The sequence below is a fragment of the Metopolophium dirhodum genome, chromosome 3 (assembly GCF_019925205.1).
Source record: "Metopolophium dirhodum isolate CAU chromosome 3, ASM1992520v1, whole genome shotgun sequence".
Lineage (NCBI taxonomy): Eukaryota > Metazoa > Arthropoda > Insecta > Hemiptera > Aphididae > Metopolophium > Metopolophium dirhodum.
Genome location: NC_083562.1, coordinates 33399378 through 33421647, shown reverse-complemented (window position 1 = coordinate 33421647; position 22270 = coordinate 33399378). Strand labels below are relative to the sequence as shown.

The 22270-nt window shown below is 27.0% G+C and overlaps 2 protein-coding genes across 3 annotated transcripts; one reads left to right on the top strand and one right to left on the bottom strand.

Moving 5' to 3' along the window:
- The first annotated feature begins 5621 nt into the window (after positions 1–5621).
- On the top strand, positions 5622–12416 carry LOC132941619 (phospholipase A2 hemilipin-like). The gene is made up of 6 exons (XM_061009761.1): positions 5622–6312; positions 6923–7074; positions 10652–10791; positions 10856–11015; positions 11169–11300; positions 12157–12416. The coding sequence occupies exons 1-6, from the start codon at positions 6307–6309 to the stop codon at positions 12290–12292; spliced, it is 726 nt and encodes a 241-aa protein (XP_060865744.1). The 5' UTR covers positions 5622–6306; the 3' UTR covers positions 12293–12416.
- LOC132941618 (RNA-binding protein 41-like) lies at positions 12309–17102 on the bottom strand. Of its 2 annotated transcripts, XM_061009760.1 has the most exons (9): positions 17018–17102; positions 16702–16867; positions 16390–16557; positions 16056–16317; positions 15554–15868; positions 15325–15475; positions 14969–15127; positions 14005–14176; positions 12309–13600 (listed from the first exon to the last, which is right to left on the bottom strand). In XM_061009760.1, the coding sequence occupies exons 2-7, from the start codon at positions 16854–16856 to the stop codon at positions 15039–15041; spliced, it is 1140 nt and encodes a 379-aa protein (XP_060865743.1). In that variant the 5' UTR covers positions 16857–16867; positions 17018–17102; the 3' UTR covers positions 12309–13600; positions 14005–14176; positions 14969–15038. The 2 variants fall into 2 exon arrangements, with proteins under 2 accessions (XP_060865743.1, XP_060865742.1); XM_061009759.1 differs by lacking the exon at positions 12309–13600 and having other exon boundaries at positions 13629–14176.
- Positions 17103–22270: the final 5168 nt, after the last annotated feature.

Here is a 22270-nt window from a genome sequence, read left to right as displayed (position 1 = left end):
AATATGTATATAATATAAAATATTACCTACCAATTTATGTATCAAATGAGTGTGCGAAAGCCGTGTAATTATGATATATGTGCCTATGTATTGCAGCGTGATTGCATAACTGCAGCAGTACCTATATATGCACCGCATATATAGTGACAATTGGTACCTATATATAATATATGCCAATAACTATAAATACGCGTGTAATGTGTGTGTACGATGTAGTACAGGTATGTCTTTTATGGTCGTTGTAATGACTGCATTGACTGGATTGGACTCGGGGGAGGTAATAATGATTGTTTTGGTGACTTATATTGGTACACGAATAATACGGCATATTGTATGGCGGCTGTCGAAAAATCTGCGTTGAAAAGACTGCGGGAAGAATAAAAAAAATAATGTTAAAACACTATAAATTATTAAAAAACAATGGAGGTTTTAAATTTATATTGTACTATAAATGTATATAATATGTGAATGTATATATTATATTTCCGATTGATATTTGTAGTTAAACGCATCTGAACTAATTTTATTCACGGTCGTCTTGAAATAATGACTGCACGTTATAAGGACTTTAGCTGCATGTTAAATTAATTTTTTAGAATCTCATTTACTATTTGTGTTCACTTAACATATATAATATCATCTCATAATATCTTATATCAAAATGAAGGTTTACGTGAGCCAAGCATCAAAGTTTAAGGTTTTTTCTTAAGGAAGTAAGATTTGGTTATGTTTTGTGAGTTCCTTTATATAATATTATATTGTAGTTATAAGTAAAAAAAATATCAAATTTACATTTAAATAAATTCAACGCTGCATAGTCGAACTATAGGTACAGTGTGTACCAAAGTGTTCAGTATTTTGATTATAATTTATAAGTGATGCAGGCATTGTATACGTGTGTTGTGTACAAAGTGGTATACATATATTATAATATTACATTTCAAATTTTGTAGATTTAAAAACTCAACACTTTATAGGAAAATAAAAACAATTAATACTAATTATCATTGATATTATGTTAACTTATAGCTTAGGTAGTTAGGTTAGGTTTATACGACATACATTATTATTATTTTGCTTATTAAGTATTGAGTAATGACCAATGACAGAGCAGGGGTTCTTAGGAAGCGAGTACACCTATAACTATACCTAACTCAATTAACTGTAATTATTTTTTTTTATTGAAAAATAGTATTTTATACGTATTAATGTTAACTGTACTACTGTGCCAGGCGCTAGCCATGTGAAGGTCGATATAATACTATATAATATTATATACACTCTACACACTGTACCAGTGCAAACAAATATTATTTTGAAAAAAATAAATAATTCAACTTGATTTATATGATTTTTTTCACTTAAGTTTCCCTTAATAATTAAAAATTTAAAAAAAGGTGGTAATAGGTGACCACTGGGCTGTAAAGCGTAAAGTAGGTATCTAGAGTAATGTACCTCGTCATTGAGTAAGGCACTTCAATGTATATGTTAAATTTGAATTCAATGATAAATCATTGCATACGAAAACCGATTCTGAGAAAAGACGGTCTATATTACTAAGTATATTTAATGATATTCATATTTATATTGGTATTAAAGAATTTTATTTTAATGTATTAGTAATACTGTAAGCATAATTAATTTGTTGTAAACCATGCATATTTATTATATTTTTATAACATTTAGTTATTATTATAGTATATACAAATAATAAATATCAAGTACCTATATTGTACTTAATTAACTTTTGAATCAATAACGACTTACCGTAAATCGGAGCGAAATATGTAAACTGGGCCCGCGATTACAGTTTTTGTTGTAAACTAGACTAGGAAATTTCCGGTAGTAAAAAAGGTCGAATGTAAATTAGTAAACTAGGTCCGGTAATTTTCACCAATAAAATATAATAAGCACGACATCATTTAATTAAAAAATAACTAATAACTAACGTAGTAACGTATACAACGTATAATATGTATTATACACATTTATATAGGTAATTTAATTCTGCTATAACAAATGTACATACTTTTTAACAATAGATGTGAAAATGAAAATAAAACTAAATATTTTTTTGAGGATAATAAGACTATTGTGGTGTCCTTTGGGTACTTAATGCTAAATGGATTTCAAAAATGTTATAATATAATTATAAATTAGGTAGATATATAAGAAGATCTGGACATATCCTTTTCATTCAGGCCAAGCTTGTCAATCATTTTTACCCGAAAAAAAAACGAGCCGAGTTTACTATAGCTCTTATGTAAGATTTTTGACCGAGCGAAAATTTTTCTATCAATATATAGTTGTAGGAAAAAACTAGATAATGTCTAAATAGTACATTATTTATTTTATATTGTTATACATTTATAACAATATATTTTTAAAGTTATACTATGAATAGAAAATTATAATATAAACATTTGGTAAAAATTTCAAATAGGTACACTCAAAATACAGTAATTCGTTTTTCAATTACAACAAAATAAGAAAATCGTTTAATGATAAATCATTATTATTTACTCGTGAATATATACAATTTTGTTAAAATTTAAACTTCAGTACTCATAATAAATAATTGTGGAACCAACATTTTTTTTTTAAATTCTTGTAACAACTTATGACGTCTAACTCTGACTTTTAGAAACCTTGTATTAAATTTTTAAATTTTATCGATTTTGACAAAATTCTCGTAAACATTGTTGTGAACTTAAGCTCAACTTTTTTTAATTCAAGTAGTAAAAACTTTTATTACATTTTTAAGCTTTCCGCCAAAACGAAAATTTTTCCCGTCATTTATTAAAGATAATTTTAAATGTCTATATAAATAGTTCTAAAAGAGTCAAAATATTTTGAAAACTTTACCATGTAAATTAGATAGTATAAACATTTGGTGAAAACTTCAAGTGTATCTACGGTTATATTTGTTTTTGAAGTGCTTACAACTAAATTGATTTTGTCGATTTCCGTGAAAATTCCATTTTTTCTAATTTTACTTTATTTTTTTCCCAATTATTAATATACGTTTTGGGAATTGTTTACTTTTGATCCCCTAATGTACCGACTAGGTGTCTAGGTTCATTTTCCTATCAGAAAAGATCCTAAAGTTTAAATCAAAGAATTTTCATACCTTCAGCGCGTTGTTACCTATTTTTTATTATTTAGGAATTTATATTTAAGATGTATATTTAACACTATTAATATAATAAACATTTGTGGGGGCCCTGTAATAATAAGTATAATCAATATAAAAAAAAAATGCAATATGTTTAGATACAAATATTCAATTCTTATCTACCTACGCCATAAATTAGTAATTGTGCAGTATTCTTCTTATTAAAATATATATATAAACTTATTTATCGGTGGACAGTGATCAATAGACAATGTAATTTATAATGTATATAGTTCCGATATTTATAAATACCAACATGGTAATATAATATACAAAATAGAATTTTTTTTTTATGGAAATGTAATATTAATGTTTGTAAACCTGTTTTGATTAATTTTATTTAACTCCCATTTAAGCATATTACATTAGGAATGCGTGAATCGTGTATATTCTAATGTATAAATATAGATGATTACGTAAACAACGATGAGTGACGATTGTTTATAGATTCGTCAACTTATTTGAGATTTGAGAAAAAATCATCGTTAATATAAATTGTGGGTAATGGATTTACGGGTACAGTGATTTTTAATTATCGGAAAAGTAGATTTAGTCGTGTTAATTATGTAGGTACCTATAAAACTGGTGGGTATACACTCCACAAATATAAGTCATAACGAAGCATGTAACGTTATTACCTAAGCATATTATTTTAAGATGGTTGACACTTGACGGATGTTGGTTATTATAAATTAATATAATTCCACTGCATCTCAACAATTGTTTCGTTTGGCAATAAACAAACAGGCTAAATTAAAACATGAATTATACCATCTAATAATTTATATTATCAATGCAGGTTTTTAATATTTATTATTTATCTAAAAATGTTTGGTATTTCGGTTATTTGGTCTTCACACAAATAACATTCCGCCATTTTTTATTGCAGCCTTAGGCTTTATTAGTTGTAAGATTACTGCACAAAAAATAATTGTAAAAAGGAAATTCAAAACCACAAATTATAATTGTGATTGATTAAGAAATCCAGATGACATAATGAAGGACACAATATTGGCGATGACGGTAAAACAACGGGAATTTAGGAGGATAGTTGGATATCATTAATATTAGGACTCGATTTTTGATGGAAGAGAATGCGTTCGAAATCACAAATAACTTTCTTGGGGTGAATATTATATACTTATTATACATTTTATTTTAGGCTAATAAATTAACGGTTGCAGTTAAACATTAGACGATGCATACATAACACACTATCCTATGTTTTTATGTTATATTAGGTAAACCGTGCAGCGATACAGGCACACAGCCATACGACTAAACAAATAATGTAATATAATTCGTGTAACCTGTATCTAATGCTCGATTATGCGAAGCTGTGATATATTTTAATGCTAAAAAACATAATAATATGGAACAATTTATTAAATATTACAGTTAAATTATATAAGCTGAATGTAGCTATTAAGTAAAATACATTTTATATATTTTTTTTATGTTTATTCACCCTAAAAAAATTACGCGAGAAGATCTCTACATCATATTATATAGTAGAGTATATATAAATATAAGTGTATCCGATCAATCTCATAACAAAATCGCTATAATGACCGTCGACCAACAACTCAACATTTATAATATACTACCTATCTTGATTGGGTTTCGGATGGCCGAAATTGATAATCTTTTACATAGTTTCACCCGTGCACTACTACCAGAGTAAGTTTGTGTATTTTTTCATTTACGTTTATTATTTTCATAAATAAAACAAATTGTTTGAGTTTTAAAAAGTTTAAACAGTGTTCTAAACAATATATTTAAAACGGTTTAAAACAGTTTAAAACAAAAAATACAGTTTTTTTTTTTTAAAACACAATAATCTCTTGGATTTTACACTATTTTAAAGGTGTTTTATTGGTTTTAAACAATTAACAAAATGTTTTACTTAAATGTAACTTTTAAACAAGTTTAAAATATTGTGTTTTAAACATAATAACCCTGATTACTACTGACTGGATATTGTATCTAAATGTTTGATTATTCAACATTTTTCGAGTTAATTAATGGATGTCCCGCACCATGATTATGTTGAAAATGAAAATCAATTAAATCATTAATATTAAGTTATATAATCTACTAATGAGATAAATACGAACGCTTCTCTATACAACTCAACGTAGTCTGTACATGTTGTAAATACTAAATACCAGTTTTAAATACAATATACTTCGATTTACGTGGTTTCTTTAAAAAGTAATCAAATTTTTTTTTAATGTATATAGTTGTGATTGGGCTTTAAAGGATTTAAAGGCAGTTAAAAATAGTAGAAAAGTTTTAAATTGACAAATGCGGAATGAAGGTAAACAAACACCGGTAAATGAACATTTGAAATAAAAATTAATGTACGAATGGCTATAGCTAAATAGACACGATGATGGACAAAACTTTGAAACCCTGCGGGCCCGCCCGAGGGTGTTCGCGACAAGAAGTTAAACTGGGGAAATTCGTATTCTGAATGAGCTGAATTAGTTTTCTTCCGTAAATACAAAACGAGTCAACAATATCTATTAGTCACAGTTACGAATATTATAATAATTAATAATGATAATAATGAGACAATATTTCTAATAAGTGTTAATGTCACATATATGTAGGTATTTGAATATACCTCAAAATAATAGATGGAACCTATACAACACAAGTTGTGACCACCACGGCAGGAATTTGTGCTATAACTATAGTCTATAACTGCAGCTAAGGCCAAAAACCGGAGGGAGGTGCTTGCTTCTTTGCATCCTTGAGTTTTGTACAAAACAAACCGCAACAGCAAGAGGTCAACAGACACTCCACAAGCAATGAGCAGTTTAGTTTAGGTGTCCGAGAGCATCGTGTACAGAAATATCGATGAGGTGATGCATATCAAACTTATCAAAATTCAAAGAGGGCCGATTTAAGATACACCAAACAATAATAGTTTGATACGTACAAGAAAATTATAAATACATTTTTTCTGTTAAAACTTTACGTTGAATTAAAAATATTTCAATAAATAGTATACATGTGTAATTTTTCATCTACAACATACGATTAAAATATATCTCAAGTTTTGATTATTCAAAATAAATTTAATTATAAAAAATGACAAACGTACAAATGATTTACTTAGAGTAATGAAGGTAAGATAATAATACTTTAGACGTTTTAAAATATAAAATTTCCAAAAAAATTTGATTAAATTTAATTAATTTTTAAGTGCATGTTAAACTAACATATTTATTATTTAAACATCACTATATAGATAATACTATAAAAATACATATTGAAATCTTTACAGTTTCTTCAGTAAACATATTTTATACTCATTTTCAAGCAATTTAGTAATTAATAAAAAATTCACGTTTATTATATTTTTAAGAACGATTTTTTTTTTAAATTTTAATTAAATATAATTTTTTTTAGTAAATAACTATTGTAAAATTAAATCATTTATACATCTAAATTGCGAATATCAGTAAATCAATTGGAAATAAATGAAATTATAACTTTTTTATATAAAAAAAATTTAAAGTAATCATAATTAATATAGGTATATAATAATAATAGTAGGTACCTACCTATAATGGAAGATTGATAATAAAAAAAAAATCACATAAAAAATTTTATTTAGTCATATAGCATAAATAATTCATATAAAATACAAATTTACAAATATATAAATTATATTATGATATATTTATATTAATTATAACGTGCTATACGGTGTTTTTTGTATTTTATTATTTTTAGAATAATACTTTATTGCAATTTATTGTCATACTTTGGTTCTTCGCTGCAATGTCGGCAAACTGCAGCGGGACGTTGATAATAGTTGACAAATTACGAAAAAAAGCATTGGAAATAACACTCAAAACTCCAATTTGCCGCATTTATAATAACAGGTATAATATTATAATTATTAGATAGTAGTGATAATACTATAATGATATTAAAGATCATAAAAACAACCGATTTAAATATAATTACAATTTTTATATAATTTGGTCAATGTCACTTGTTACCCAATTAATATGTCACTAATATGAATAACTAAATATCTATTGTTTTTGAAAATGAACATTGTGTAATTAGTAATTACCCAAACATACGATTTATCACGATCGTGATATAATATATATCGACGTTATATTAAATATTAAATTAAAATATCTGTATCACTGCAGTTAGACACTCAAAAAGATACTAATCTTATATCCGGTAATTTCACGAATGAGCAAATTACTAATTAATATTAATGGTTGTTGACCACGAGTATATAATACCTCATCAGGTGAAACTATTTTACGAGGACAAGATATGCATTTTCATTAGATTTGATCGTGATGAACAAGAACAATGTGTTCCTCTATTTGAGAGGGAGTAAAATATAAATAAATGTACAAAAAATGTAAAAACAACAATTTGAACCAAGGATGTTTACATGTATACAGTAATATAGTGTAACAACAAGTACAATTAACAATTTATCTTTGGGTGAACTGCTCTTAATTTCAAAATGTAAAATTACAAATATTTCTTTGTTATGTATTATATCATTTCTTGTACTGTTTGACATTTCCTACAACATACTTTATTTTAATATTTTGAATGTTAAACAAACATTTCCTATGTTTTTTTTTTTTGTCATCGCGTATAATACGTCGATACTATTATAGTATTATGGTACCTTTTATGGTACATTTTATACCTATACTTCACCATGGTTAAGTTGTAACAGACTAATTAACAATTGTAAAATAATTAGATGTATACATAACAATTGACAAATTAATTGACTGGGTATGCAAAATGTTGTTTGTAGCAAACTAGCAATACCAGTACAATAAAATTATCAAACCTAAATATTATTTGGTAACTTTTATTCATATTGCTAAGATACGACATAGACTTAAAGTTTTTTTTATTAATTTCTAATTTTTATACAAAAATATACCTACCTATTTATTTAATACTTAAACTAATGAATATAATTAATTTTAACTACTCAAAAATGTACACTAATTGAAACAAATTGTAATTGATAATTTTATAAGATATTATAAAATCGCTAAGTTTAAAAAAGCTTAATTGATGACCTTAGTCCAATATTTTTGTTTTGAGTGTATTATGTTTTTTTACAATAATTTCAAGTATAGCAAAATCAAATCAACAATTAAATTAAAATGTGTAAAAAAAGGTTATTAATAATTAAAATTAAAAAAATTTTATTTTGTCGCCGCATATTTTGTGTATATAGGTAGGTAGTAGACTAATTATATCATTTAATAGGTCTTTAATATATCTTTATAGTTTATATTTTTTTTCAGATTACGTAGAATAATATTGGTATATATTTTAGAGCGGAGCAATAAATGTATTGATTTTACAATAATTATGTGTGTTTTTTTATTTTAAAATTCCCAGTAGTTTTCAAAAGCGCAGGAAAAAAATTTACATTTAAAATTCGATTTTGACAACATTTATCAAACAAAAAATTTAAAAATGTTTTAGTAAATAAAATTTATGAAATGTTCAACTACTATAGCTATAAGGATTGAAAATTTAAAATAAGGTTCGACGTACGTAGTTAATTCAGGAACCAAAAAATCTAAAAATATACACACGTGTAGGTAACGTACTGTACATCAGAGCGACATCCGCAAACTCGCATTTTATTAAATAAATATGTGATGTAATTTATGTTTAATATATATAAATATATATACATGTATATATTATATCTTACAAATATTTTATATTTAATTTAATTTTCTATAATAATGAACGAATAAATAATTTAAATAAGCTAATAATTTTAGTTCACTATTTAATAGTATAAATAATTATGTTCACAATTATTCACCTAAATATTAGTTTTAATTTAATTAATAAAAAAATTGTTTGTATCATATTGTATACAAACAAAAGTTGTACGTTTAAATATTACTATTCTAACAGTGACTAACCTTAAAGAAGACATATCTGTCATGAAGAACACAATCATGTGTAAAATATAATTACCGTACAATAGCCAAATTCTTAACATTTCGTGCATGACAGTTGCAATTAGCAAAATTCATTAGTTTTAAACTTTAAAAGTCCTGAACATATTTTACTGATTTCGTTCAAGTTTACTCCAATAATTCACATAAAGACAAAAAAAACCAGGGAACTCGTTTTGCTGTATATTTGTAATCTATATAGGAGGTTGCTATACTCGTATACCTATCTAGGTAGTTGAGTAAGACACAAGAATGATCGTTTTAAATTTTAATTCAATAATAAATCAGCGTATCTACCCGGTTATCTATAGTTAATTCGAAATACGATTCTGCGTAGAAGAGATGTCAGCTTATACTTCTAAAGATAGGTATTTAAGAGGATGTCAGCGCACTATTTGTTTTCTCTCTCTGGCCCACGCGCAACATAGACAAAACACATTTACGCAGAACCATTTTTTATATGTTTTTAAGTAATCTTAGAGTAAAATCACCTATTACAAAAAAGATAGAGAATAATATTTTTGAGGAAATGACATATCGATTTGTCTAAATATTGCCTCTAAACAATTTAAACATAATTTAAATTTACAACATTTTTTTGTTTATTTTGAAAGTTGAATACATAGTCCAATAACAATAAAATATGGAAACTGATACCTATGTAATTCCCTCAAAAATATTATTATCTATCTTTTTCATAATAAGTGATTTTACTCTAAGATAACTTAAAAACATAGAAAAAATGATTCTGCGTTAATGCGTTTTGTTCATGTTGCGCGTAGGCTAGAGAGAGAAAACAGTGCGAAAAATAGTGCGCTGACATCCTCTTAATAATATGGTTGAACTCTCGTAATTTACAGTTATCTGTTATAAAAATTAAAAAAAAAAAACAAAATTGATTTTATTAAAATAAAAATAATACATATTGGTGTTGCGTAAATCTATGACATAGGTACCTACAAATATTTAGATTCATTTAAATTTTGACCTATTATATGCTTGAACCCATTCTCACTGTTCGACGGTAAGGTGGTATTGACTCAAAAGTTAATAACAATAACCATACTATAATATGATAGAAATATACAATATTATAATAATTAAATATTGATCATTGGTTTGCTTTGTCTAAGACCTCTGATCCAAGCTGTATACTTCTTGCCGAGAGATGGTAGTGAAACATGAGGGTAATGAGTTTGGATTAGACTTGGATTGATCATTGGCCCATGACCACCTTTTTATAATTTTGTAAAATCTCATAAGGGGTTATTTATTCGAGGACTAAATTTTTGGGGTTATTTTTTTTGAGGTATCAATTTAAATGTATCAAATTTTAAAATGTTGTAATGATTGGGACTGATCCTAACAATAAATAAATAATAACTATGAACTTCCTATACAATATCTGTTCTAAATTGCAATAACATAATTCACACTACAGTGGGTAGGTAGTTAATTTGTATTTTATTTACTATAGGAATGAAATAAAAGTGCTTTTGAAAACAAATCCTCTATTTGTTTATGAATCAATGTATGTTGAATCAGTAGAGTTGTTTTATAAAATATGCAAAGGTACACAACGAGGTCCGTGTCAAAATATTGAGTTCATATACCCAGGTAAAAACAATGAAATTACATTAATGACTTAAAAAAATCAGAAACATAATATTGTATTTAATAGGAACAAAATGGTGTGGACCAGGTAATATTGCCAAAAATTATTCAGACCTGGGAGTTTATCATAAAGAAGATATTTGTTGTCGAGAACATGATCATTGTACTAGAACATTAGAAACTGGTCAGTGTTATTTTAATCTTTGTAACACTTCTCCTTATACTAGGTAAGTTAGTTTATTTCACGTAATCTAGTTATTTACTATACTATAATATGCTTACAATACAAAATAACTTTGATTTATTTATAATATTTTAGATTCAATAAATTTATAGATTATAAAATACAACTTAAAAAAAATAATTTGTTTGCATTTCAGATCTCACTGTGAATGTGATGGAAAGTTTCAACAATGTTTAAACAAAGTCAACACATCTACTGCTCATACATTGGGTGTCATATTTTTTAATATAGTAAAAGTTATGTGCTTTAAAGAAGAGTGTCTTTTTGGGTAAGATAAGCGAACAAGAATAATTTTAGGACAATACAACACAATAATATGATAATACATTTCATTTATCACAGAAAATTAAATTTTAATTGTTGTTGTATTTAAACATGATAGTACAGGCGTATATATATATATATATATTATGTGCTTAGTACTCAGTACTTATATTCTAATTTATAAGCAAATCTATTTTACCTAATGTAAGCCATACTATTTATTAGTAATATATTATTTATAGCATTATAGGTATATTCATAAAATCATAACTATTTATCGAGTATTTAGTAGGTGCACCATTAGACAGGCTTTTGTGTGCCAATATTTTACTTTTACTCTATAGCAAATGATATCAATAGATATTATACTTAATAAAAATAATGGAATTTTATATGAAGTACCTATAATAGTGAAGATCAAGTTATAACTGCCAATGTCTAAAATGTCTATTTTATTTTCAAATAATACTATAGTAAGCAATTTTGTTAGATAGGTTATGCATTAAGCCGTTACTAGGATAACTAGTAATAGGTAGTAGCTTATTTGGTAAAGACACTGGGATTTACAAAAAAGTTAAGTTGCAAATCTGAATTTTTTTTTCTTTAATAATTTAGAAAAATTTACCAGGACATGTTTTTATAACCGAAAACTGATAATAATTATAGTAAAAACGATTTAATAATATTCATTAATATTATTAATATAATATGGTTTTGTAATCTATTATTACATTATAACTAATGTGGATTTTCTTAAAAACTGAAACAAAATTCATAACCAACAACATTTTCCCGTTCAGAAACCAAAAAAACCTAACTAACAGTCAATAATATTTAATTTGTTTAAATTATATTCTTAGGGGATGTATCCAAAAATTTGAAATTATACCAAATTACCATCAACAAGGCAGAAGTATGGATATCCTAACCACAGACTATCTATTCAATATTTTTACAAAAATTGTTATGGATTTTATGCGTTATGCATTAAAATGAATGCATTTAGTTTTTAATCAATTTACAACAATGACTATTTTATTTATTTTAATATTTTATAAATTGTATAATATGTTAACTTTTAAACATAATCATATTTATTTGAATACTTACTAAGTACTTATACTGTTAGTTTGTACTATACAAATAAAAAAAAAAAATTGTATCAATTTTTGACATCCTTTGAATTTGTTAAAACCCATCCAGATAATCTTGAAAACCACAGAAGCAGCTGTCTCTATCAAAATCCTGGTGGATAGATGGTTTAATTTTAGATTCTGAGCGAAGCGATGAATGTATTGATTTTACAATGATGTGTGTTTTTTTTTTTATTTTTGTGTCTGTCATCACGTTTTAGGACAGTAAAAGTGCTTGGATTTTCTTCAATAGTAACTTTTCTGATAGGAAAGTGAATCTAGTTGGTACTTTGGGGGGTCAAAAGTAAAAATTTCCCAGTAGTTTTCACAAGCGACGTGAAAAACAAAAGAAAAATTAAGGAAAAACGGGAATTTTTACGCAAAATCTGTTTTCGAGAAAATCGATTTTGGTTTTTGGTGTAACTCTAAAACAAATGGCCGTAGGGACATGAAATTTTGACTGAATGTTTATATTAGCATTTTCTATACACCATAAAATTTACAAAATATTTTGACTCTTTTTGAGCTGTTTACGGCCATTGTCAGTTTTCAAATTTTTTTAGTTTTTTTTTCTATAAATATCAATAAAATTTTATCTGTTTAGTAAAAAAGCTTGAAAATTTAATAGAAGGGTCCTAGGTTATTGTTTCAAAGGAAGATGAAAAAAATTAAAAATCCTTAGTCACAGTTTTTATTTACAAGCATTTAAAGTTCAAATTTTGACAAAATACGGAAAAATCACGAAAAATAGCAAATTTTGGTTTGAGAATTCATAAAAATTTTTCTTTTTAAATCTAAGATTTGAAAATGTAATATAAGATTACTCATAAGTTTGTCTACCTTTATCAAAAAAAAAATGTCTAGAAGAAACTTAAATTAAATTTTTATGAGCGTCTATATTCACCCTATTTTTTCCAATATGTCATACAATATATCTTAGTCAGACAACAATTTAAATCAATATTTTAATAAAAGTTATGTAAGGCATTAGTTTGTGCTGTCCCCCTGTCCAAGTAAAAAAAAAGTTGGGTATACAAAAAAAAAGTAGTAGAAGAGCACCTCCCCACAAATTCAATCACTGTATTAGAACCAGTGCATGTTGAACTCATTTTTGGTGGGGAGCAAAAATGTATACAAGGCACCCTTGATGTTTATAACGGAATTTCCAACTCTGCAAAAAAGTTTAAATTAAAAATTTACAAAATATGCATACATTTGTAACAATTTGTATAATCAGGTATGATATTTCTACGATATACCTACATACCTAGGTGGCTAGGTATTTTATGGCAGGGGGACCACCCACCACCCAACAATTTTGAAAGAGCAATTGCTCCAAAATAATAGCTTCGACACGCCACTGATTAGAACAGTAAGTAAATATTTAAGATTTGAGTATTTATCACATTATTTTGTCATAGCATATTTTATGCACATTATAGATTAATTTATCGTTTAATAGGTTCTTTATAATTTATATTTCTTCCATATGATGTGCAATAATATAGGTATATATTTTAGATTCTGAGCGGAACAATAAATGTATTGATTTTACAATTATGTGTGTTTTATTACTTTTATTTGTTGTGTTTGTGTACACGATAAGTAGTCAAAATAATGCTTAGATTTTCAACTTCAGTATCTTGAACGATGGGGAAATGAATCTAATTGGTGCATTGGAAAGGTCAAAATTTAAAATTCCCAGTAGTTTTCATAAGCGGGGCCCAATAATGAACGGCCTTGAGCCCTGTAAAGAAAAATTGTGCCATAAATTACATACAGTTAAATATTTCAATAAATACTTCGCGGAGTCCTTAATCTTGGGTAGGGGGCAGTTGTCCGAAAAATGATAAGGCAGCTTATACCACAATACCATACCAGCATATACCAGCATTTTACAGTGACACCAATTTGAAAAAACATCGTACAGTGATGCCATGCTAGCGGCACTCGTCGCTACGCTCCTCGGCGCCGTCGCTCCGCTCCGCAAATCGAAAATATCCCCCGACTTGCTGTGCAACACCACCTCAAGTTGGTCACAGGTTAACCACCGTACAACCACTCTTATCGGTCTTTATCATTATTCGGACAACTGCCAGCCACCGCTTAATCTTTATATAAACTAGGAATACGCCAAGCAAATAAAAAAATTATGAGACCCTGAAAAAAAGGAGGGGTACTGGCCATGTGTACGTCCCAGCAGCCATGGCCAGGCCGACACTGACAGCACCACATATGTGTATAACAAACAATGATATCTAGCAACTAACGAGATGTATGATTATTATTTTAAAGATAATAATGTGAGACACCTTAAAATATTTATTTTAGTTGTTATAGGATGGGCCAGAGACCCATTTAATTCATACCACCTTAAAAAACTATCGTGCACAGTTAGGAACACCTTTGATTTATTAAGTGTTTTATATTTTCTAATATGTTTGTACTTTATAATTATAATGATTCTATACATTCAAAACATATAACAACATAAACATATAGTTTTCTTAAATTATAATTTGTTACTTTTCATACTTACATATTTTCAAAATGAACTTGAACTTGCAAATTTAAATATATTTTAATCAAACTTAAATCATCAACAATAATCATTTCTTCCCAAATTGAATAATTAATGGTTTTTCTTCAAGTATAAGTCCAAGGTTTTCTTCTAATGCTTTTTCTGCCACTTCAATTTCTAAATATTTTCATAAATTAAAATGTTGTCTTTATTTAAAGCACAATGATTTATTAAGTATGTTTTATTTCAATAGAGCTAGTATACTGTATTCCATCTAAATTTTAAACTCCGTGATTATAAAATTACTTGTTCTGATTTAATTTATAATTAAAAATAAGCTTATAAAAGTAAATATTTATGAAAATAATAATTACTTTCAAATTCAATAAAAGCTTGTCCTTTCATTTTTCCCTTTTTCATATATCTATAAACTATGTCTGCATTTTGCAATTCTTTGTATTTTCCAAATACAGATACCAAGTGTTTTTCACAAACACTTTTGGCAATATTTTTCACATATAATACCTAAATTAAGAAATTTTAAATATAAAAATAAACTTTTGCATACTTTTAGTAATTTTAAAAAAATATTTTAATATTTACTTTTGATGGGATTCCTTTCTGATAGTTTTGAAAATAAGGTATAGTTTTCAATTGATCTTCATTAATTTTAGTATAATTATTTATTGGAACTTGGGTGCCACTAGCAACAAAGCGCTGACTTTTAATAGAGCTTGGTAAATTTTTAATTTTATTTTCTTCATTTATCAGTTCTAATACACCAATGCACTGCTCTGTACGCTTGGATGCTTCGCATGTATACAATTTTAAACCAGAGTTTGCCAGAGATTGTACATCTTCTTTTAAATCCCAAAGAGATTTAGGTCTAGTATAATGTTTTATTGGCTTTTCTGATATCTAAATTAAAAATATAATATTAATACAATAAAAAAATAAACTAATTGTAATTTCTTAGATATTATTAGTTGTATTTTATTTTTAAATTTATAATACAGGTATACAAGTATAAATGGTAAACCAGTTAAAACATTGGATCTTAATCATAAGTAAGTTTTAATTAAGTTAAATATCAAAATAAAATTACCTCAATTGGTTTTATATAAGATTGGAGTAATTGTTTTCGTTTTCGTCTAATCATTTTTGAAGTTTTAAGAGGTGAAGCTTCTAGATGAGAAAATTGTTCATCATGTATTTGAACAAGATGATTGATTGGGTGATCTTTGTGATGGACATCTTGTTTAAGAGTTTCATTAGCTTCACATGATAATGCAAATGCTAAAAGTTTAGTTTCAGTACTATTAGGTTTGACACATAATGCTAATTCCCGTTCATGACGACTCAAACAACTAAAAACAAGTTAAAAAAAGATAAAAAAAATAGGTTGAAAATTAAAATGTAATAAAAATAATTCTTATTACTCTGAAACTTTTAAAGAAGGTTTATGGTCAGAATTAGAATTTAATTGATTGTAAGATGCTTCATTGACTTTGGTACAAAACTCTGGCAATGTAATTTCTCCTTTGGTAATTTCGGTAATGGAAATGTACTCATGGCTGGTAATAAAATTACGCTCTTGACTTAAGTGCCTAAAAACAAAAATATTGAATAATTTTTTTCAGTACCTAATTTTAATTGTATAAATTTGTTTTTATGTAATTTATTATCTCATTAACAAAGAGAAAATTTAAATGATTGCCATTTATTATTAAAATATATAAAATAAATATTACTTTTCTAGAGTTAAATGTTTATCAGTTTGTTTTAAAGATAATTTTTTAATCAACAGATCGCCTTCAGACTCAACATGGCTTTCAAGACGTTCAAAATCACTTAGATTCAAGTATTTGGTAGAATGTTTTTCTCTATTTTTTTTTACTGCATCCATATTGGATTTAACTAAAATAAATATAGTAATATAAATTATTAATCAAAGAATTTATATTGTATACTGTTTAAGTACATATTATGACAAATAAATATATTTTTTTAGGTATCTGAAATACTAAACTAAGGAACATTGTAAAATCACATTTATAATATACTTACAGTTACAGTTTAATATGTAACACTAACTGACTTATACAGTAAAAAAATTTCTAAAATTTAAAATAAATATTTATATTTATTCAATGTCTCCTGATAAATGATAAAGCGATAAACAGAATGGTGAACGGCCACCTAGATCCCCATCCAAATAGATCCCCGTGATCTAAATGACACAGCGGGATCTAATTGACAGGGGATCTAAATGACCATAGGGAACTAGTTGACACCATCCTAGTTGGGGATCTAAATTACCCATTTAGCGTTTAGATCTCCCTTGGTCTACTAGATACCCCCTCTGTGGCGGTAATTTAAAATAACATTATAAATTATATTAAACTTATTTTATACTAAACGACAAACGTATTGTTTTTTCTTCAACAAATGATTAATTTAATTTCAATATGTATCATAAATCATATTAGGTATTACATTACATTAATATAATACTCATAAGTCATAACTCATGAATAATTCATAAGAAACAAGAGTCATAAGACTAGGTATAGTAATTATGGGCCACGAAATCATGATCAAGTTATTTATCTCACAACTGACTCATTAAAATGTTTTAATTAAACTTCCAAATAACAACCGTTATCTCTTATGCACAACCTATCACTAATTTATTTCAATTTATTTAGTTCATACTTTCATAGGCTGTAATGCTGTAGCTGTATAATAAAACAGAACCTAATTATTTTTTTTTTATTTTAATACAATTTTTAATTGATTGAGGCACAAAAAATGTTCTTTATTTGGGAATGAGGAAGAAGAAACGATTTAAGTAGTTCCTTTTTAACAAAATGAGTGTGAACGTGAACTTATTCCAAGCCTTCAACATACTGGTCTCATCTGTCCATAGGAAATAAAATGGTGACAATGTGACATGTAAGTAGGTAAATAAGCCTATTGTAAATTATAACATAACCTTCTATAACGGAAATTTACTGCTAATTAATACCTATTATATTGTAATGTTGACTTGTAGACTGTAGTCTGTAATCGTTTATTTCAGTGATTTCAAAAGTAAGTTTCACATTTTAATTTTAATACCTAATAATTACTATAATTTAACTAAAAACTTCTTATTAACTATTATTATAGGTTGTCTAGTGGACTGTTGTAACTTGTAGAAAGTAGTAACAGTGATACAGTATAGTAGATATATAGACTGAGTAGTATTTTCTATAAATAAATATGGTAGTTATACTATGGTTATACTTATAGACTTGTAAAGTATTTGTAAATTATATTTAATCACAATTGATAATGAACACATAATTGGTAACAATTTTAATTTCAATGTAGGTACTTGCAGTATACCTATAATATGTTACTTATATGAATATACAGATATATATATTATATACTATTAGTATATATCTGTGTATGAATATGATATATTATCAAGAAAATGTGTTAAACTTACTCAAAACAGTCAAAAAACAGTCAAATCCCAAGTTAAATTGAAATGTGTGTCATACCAAGAAAATTAGTTTAATTTTGTTTAATTTGTTAAAAAATAAAAAATTTAAAGTAGGTTTATGGCTAGTTGATATTTAATTGATAAGATAAATAATTAATTATAATTGTCATGTTAATATATAGTAGATTTCTATTCCAGCTCTACAAAGTGGACAGCGGTAGTATGGCCTGTGCTCATTCGGAGGCATTCTTGAATAGCTATCATGACAAGCTCCACATAGGCCTTGGTGTAAGCATGGATACGCTACTACTATTGGTGGACTGTACAAACATATGTAACATGTTTCCTCTACTATTGGTACAATTTTAAAATAATAAAACATCATTATTTTTAATCAATTACTTTAGCTAGAAACAAATTTCAGACAATTACTACTTACTTGTCAAATCAACACGTTCAATGTAAATAACTGATGGTATCACAGACTGTTCGTTAGACACATCTTCATCTGAATAATCTGCATCAGCATCGAGATTATAAAAAACTAAAGACAAGCGATTTATTTATTAGTATATTTTATTGGAAATCTTTATAAGTAATATTATAATGAAAAATCATACGATCTCGAGGAACGGGCATTGCTGGTCTACGTGGTAAAATCCTTCTCATTATTTCATCTCGAATTAGTTCCTGATGCTGATCAACGTGCAGTGGTAATAAAGCTGGTGCTTCTTGTAGTGGTGCCTGTGGTAAAGCAGTAGCAGGGAGTACAGGAATAGCTGGAAGTTGCAGTTCCCGATGCTGATCAACGGGGAGTGGTAATAAAGCTAGTGGAGCTTGTGGAAAGACAGCAGCAGGAAGTATTACAATAGCTTGGTGTTGAGGCCGTATTACACCAAAATTTGGTGTTGAATGCCTAGCACATATTAAAAATTCTGACATTGAGTAGCATCCTTCTATAAACAGCCTCAATGATCTATCTAAATTCCTTTGCTGTTCTATCCAAACTTGTCGTTGAGGTTCTCTTACTTGTCCTCCATCAGTAGCCTCATTATAATCGTTCAAAACACCATTCGAGTAAGTAATCAGCCCCTCTGTAAATATAAAATACTTATATATTCCTTTTCTAGTGTTAAATAAATAAAAATATAATTACTCAAGAACACCCATGGCTCAGGATTGTGCTGATTTTGCATGTGCATCTGGAGATGTCGGTGACTTACTTCCAACACATTGTTGGTTCGCCAAACCGTGTCACTCACCGACAATATATCTGCATTTATTCCTATTGGCAATGGTGTAGGGTTAGTTATAAATTTGTTTAGTTGTATGAACAAAAAATATTATATTAAAACTATTATTTTGTATTTTACAGACCTGCAAGCCAAGTTGATCTATAATATTCAAATAATAATGTAAAATTATAATCATTATTATTGCTGATCAATGATTGCACATTCTCAATATAGTATGCCCTTACAGTTTCAAAACCTTCAGCTATACAATTTGTCGGCAGCAAAGGCAATGCCATCAACATATGCACAGTGTCATAGGCTCCTCGATGGTTACTACATATATCAATCAATCCTAAATATTAACCAGTGTTATTAATTGACTATATATTTAATTTATTATTAATTACAAATTCCGATTTTAAAGTAATCTTACCTATATTTGCAACTTTTCTCCATACCGCTTGGGAGGAATGAAACCAACAGCCTCTAATAGTGGTATTTGGAAACATTGTTCTTATAGCAGCAATAGCTGCCCTTTCAAAATCAACTATTATGGTTTGAGGTTGCCACTCTGGTACTATGTTTAAAATCTTATTGAAAAGCGCCGTGTATGCCCTTTCCGTTTTCCTCGACATCAATGCAAAACCTGTAGGAAATCCCTGAAAAAATATTTTAATAAATAGATTTTTAAAAAAAGTAACTTAAAATAATCTAATTAGTAAAATAGTTATTTTATAATTTACTATTATTTATTTACAAATTACATACAAAACTTACAGTATTAAATGTTATGCCCATTATGATGTATAATTGGTGGCATTCGTTTCCAAAACTTGGTGAACTAGAAAATGTGCCATCCAACAAAAAAGTAGAACCAGTCCTAAGTAAACTAAATTAATTGTATAATATTATTGTAATTATTATTTATTTGAAATAAAGTTTATTATATTTTATAGTTGTATACTTTTTGATTCCAGGCAAAATGAAAAATAAAGTGGTTCCTTCTTCTAAAGTTGCACCAACAATGCCAGAGTATATTGGTTCATTTTGTATCATAGACAAGTGCGCATATTCTCCTGTTAATTGTAAGTGGAATTCAGTCATAGACTGAGGAGTGACTGGATGAATTTGACGTCTATGTCTACGCATTGTTCTATGCAGTGAGACAAATGAACCGACATGAACATTTACAAAATCTGCCATACCGCATGTCTTAAAATGTATTTTCATATTCAAATTTGAAAATTTAATGTACAAATGTATTTACCAAAAAAAAATATATTAGTATTTTGTATATAGAAATGATGTATAACTCTTAATAGGTATGTTTATACATAATATGAGTCAATAAATTACATTTTACTTTTTGATTTAATATTTAGTAACAATATTATTTATATACTTCATTGTATATGAGAGAAATTTGATCATTCTGTGTTCACTGGTTACAAATATTAATTAATTATAAAGATATTAAATTTACACTAGCTTTCAAATTAAAATAGAAAATTAGTTGTTTTAGCTTCTTGGTTCTATTCAATATTGTTACTAGTTTACCTTTTATTAAGAACCTATTATAACATGAGCAAATATTTTTATACTTTTTCAAAAAAGTTCCATAATAAGTACTTACTTTATATAAAAAAAACATGACTGTTAGTGTTAAATTAGCAGTTTTATTTGTAGGTAAATATAAGATTCATCTTTTCAAACAAAAACTATTGAAAATGGTTGAATAATAAGTAAATTGAGCAATTTTTAAGGTTTCATTTTTCATTTCATTAGGTAACTCCCCACGCACCCACCTAAGTTTGTATAATATAAGCATGCGAAAAAAAAAATGTAATTTGTATTAAACATAATATATTAATTATTTTTAATTTAAAATTAAATTAAATTAAATTATGCTAGATAGCTAAAGAAAAATGTAAGTTTTAGTTAGGTAACTCTTTTTAAAAATTTGAGACAAATGGTATAAATTCTTATAAAATGACCAGTGGTAATAAGCTCATAGACCGGCAAGGAAGCCAGAATCAAAAATAACTACTATAAATACTGTTATACAGAAAAAAAATTACATTAAAAATCAGGCCAGTATATTGCATTATAGGGGTGAAAGTACTTATCGCATGAGCTAGGTGGATGTAGTTGATTTCAGATTTTAAAACAATAAATAGGTACCAAATGTATTTTAATTTATAATTGATGAATTAATAAATAATTTCTTTTGATGAAATGATACTGTGCAAAGGGTATAATTTATATACTATATATCGTTAAATAAATCATGAGCATGAAATAAACACAAATTATCAATAGGATGTCAGTTAGCGCAATATATGTTTTCTCTCTCAGACTGACGTGCAAACGTAGATAAAAAGTCACGGAAAACCATTTTTTTATGATTTTTGAATAACCTATTATTACTATAGTATATTTAATATTGTGTGGCAACTGACAAGGGGGGAAAGTGAGCTTTTTGAAAATTACCTTTCCGCACGAGCCACACTAACTATTTTTTGTCAAACCTCTGCGTTAATCGATCAGTGTCTGGTTAGAGAGTTTACCAATTGCGCTTAAAATTACCACGTT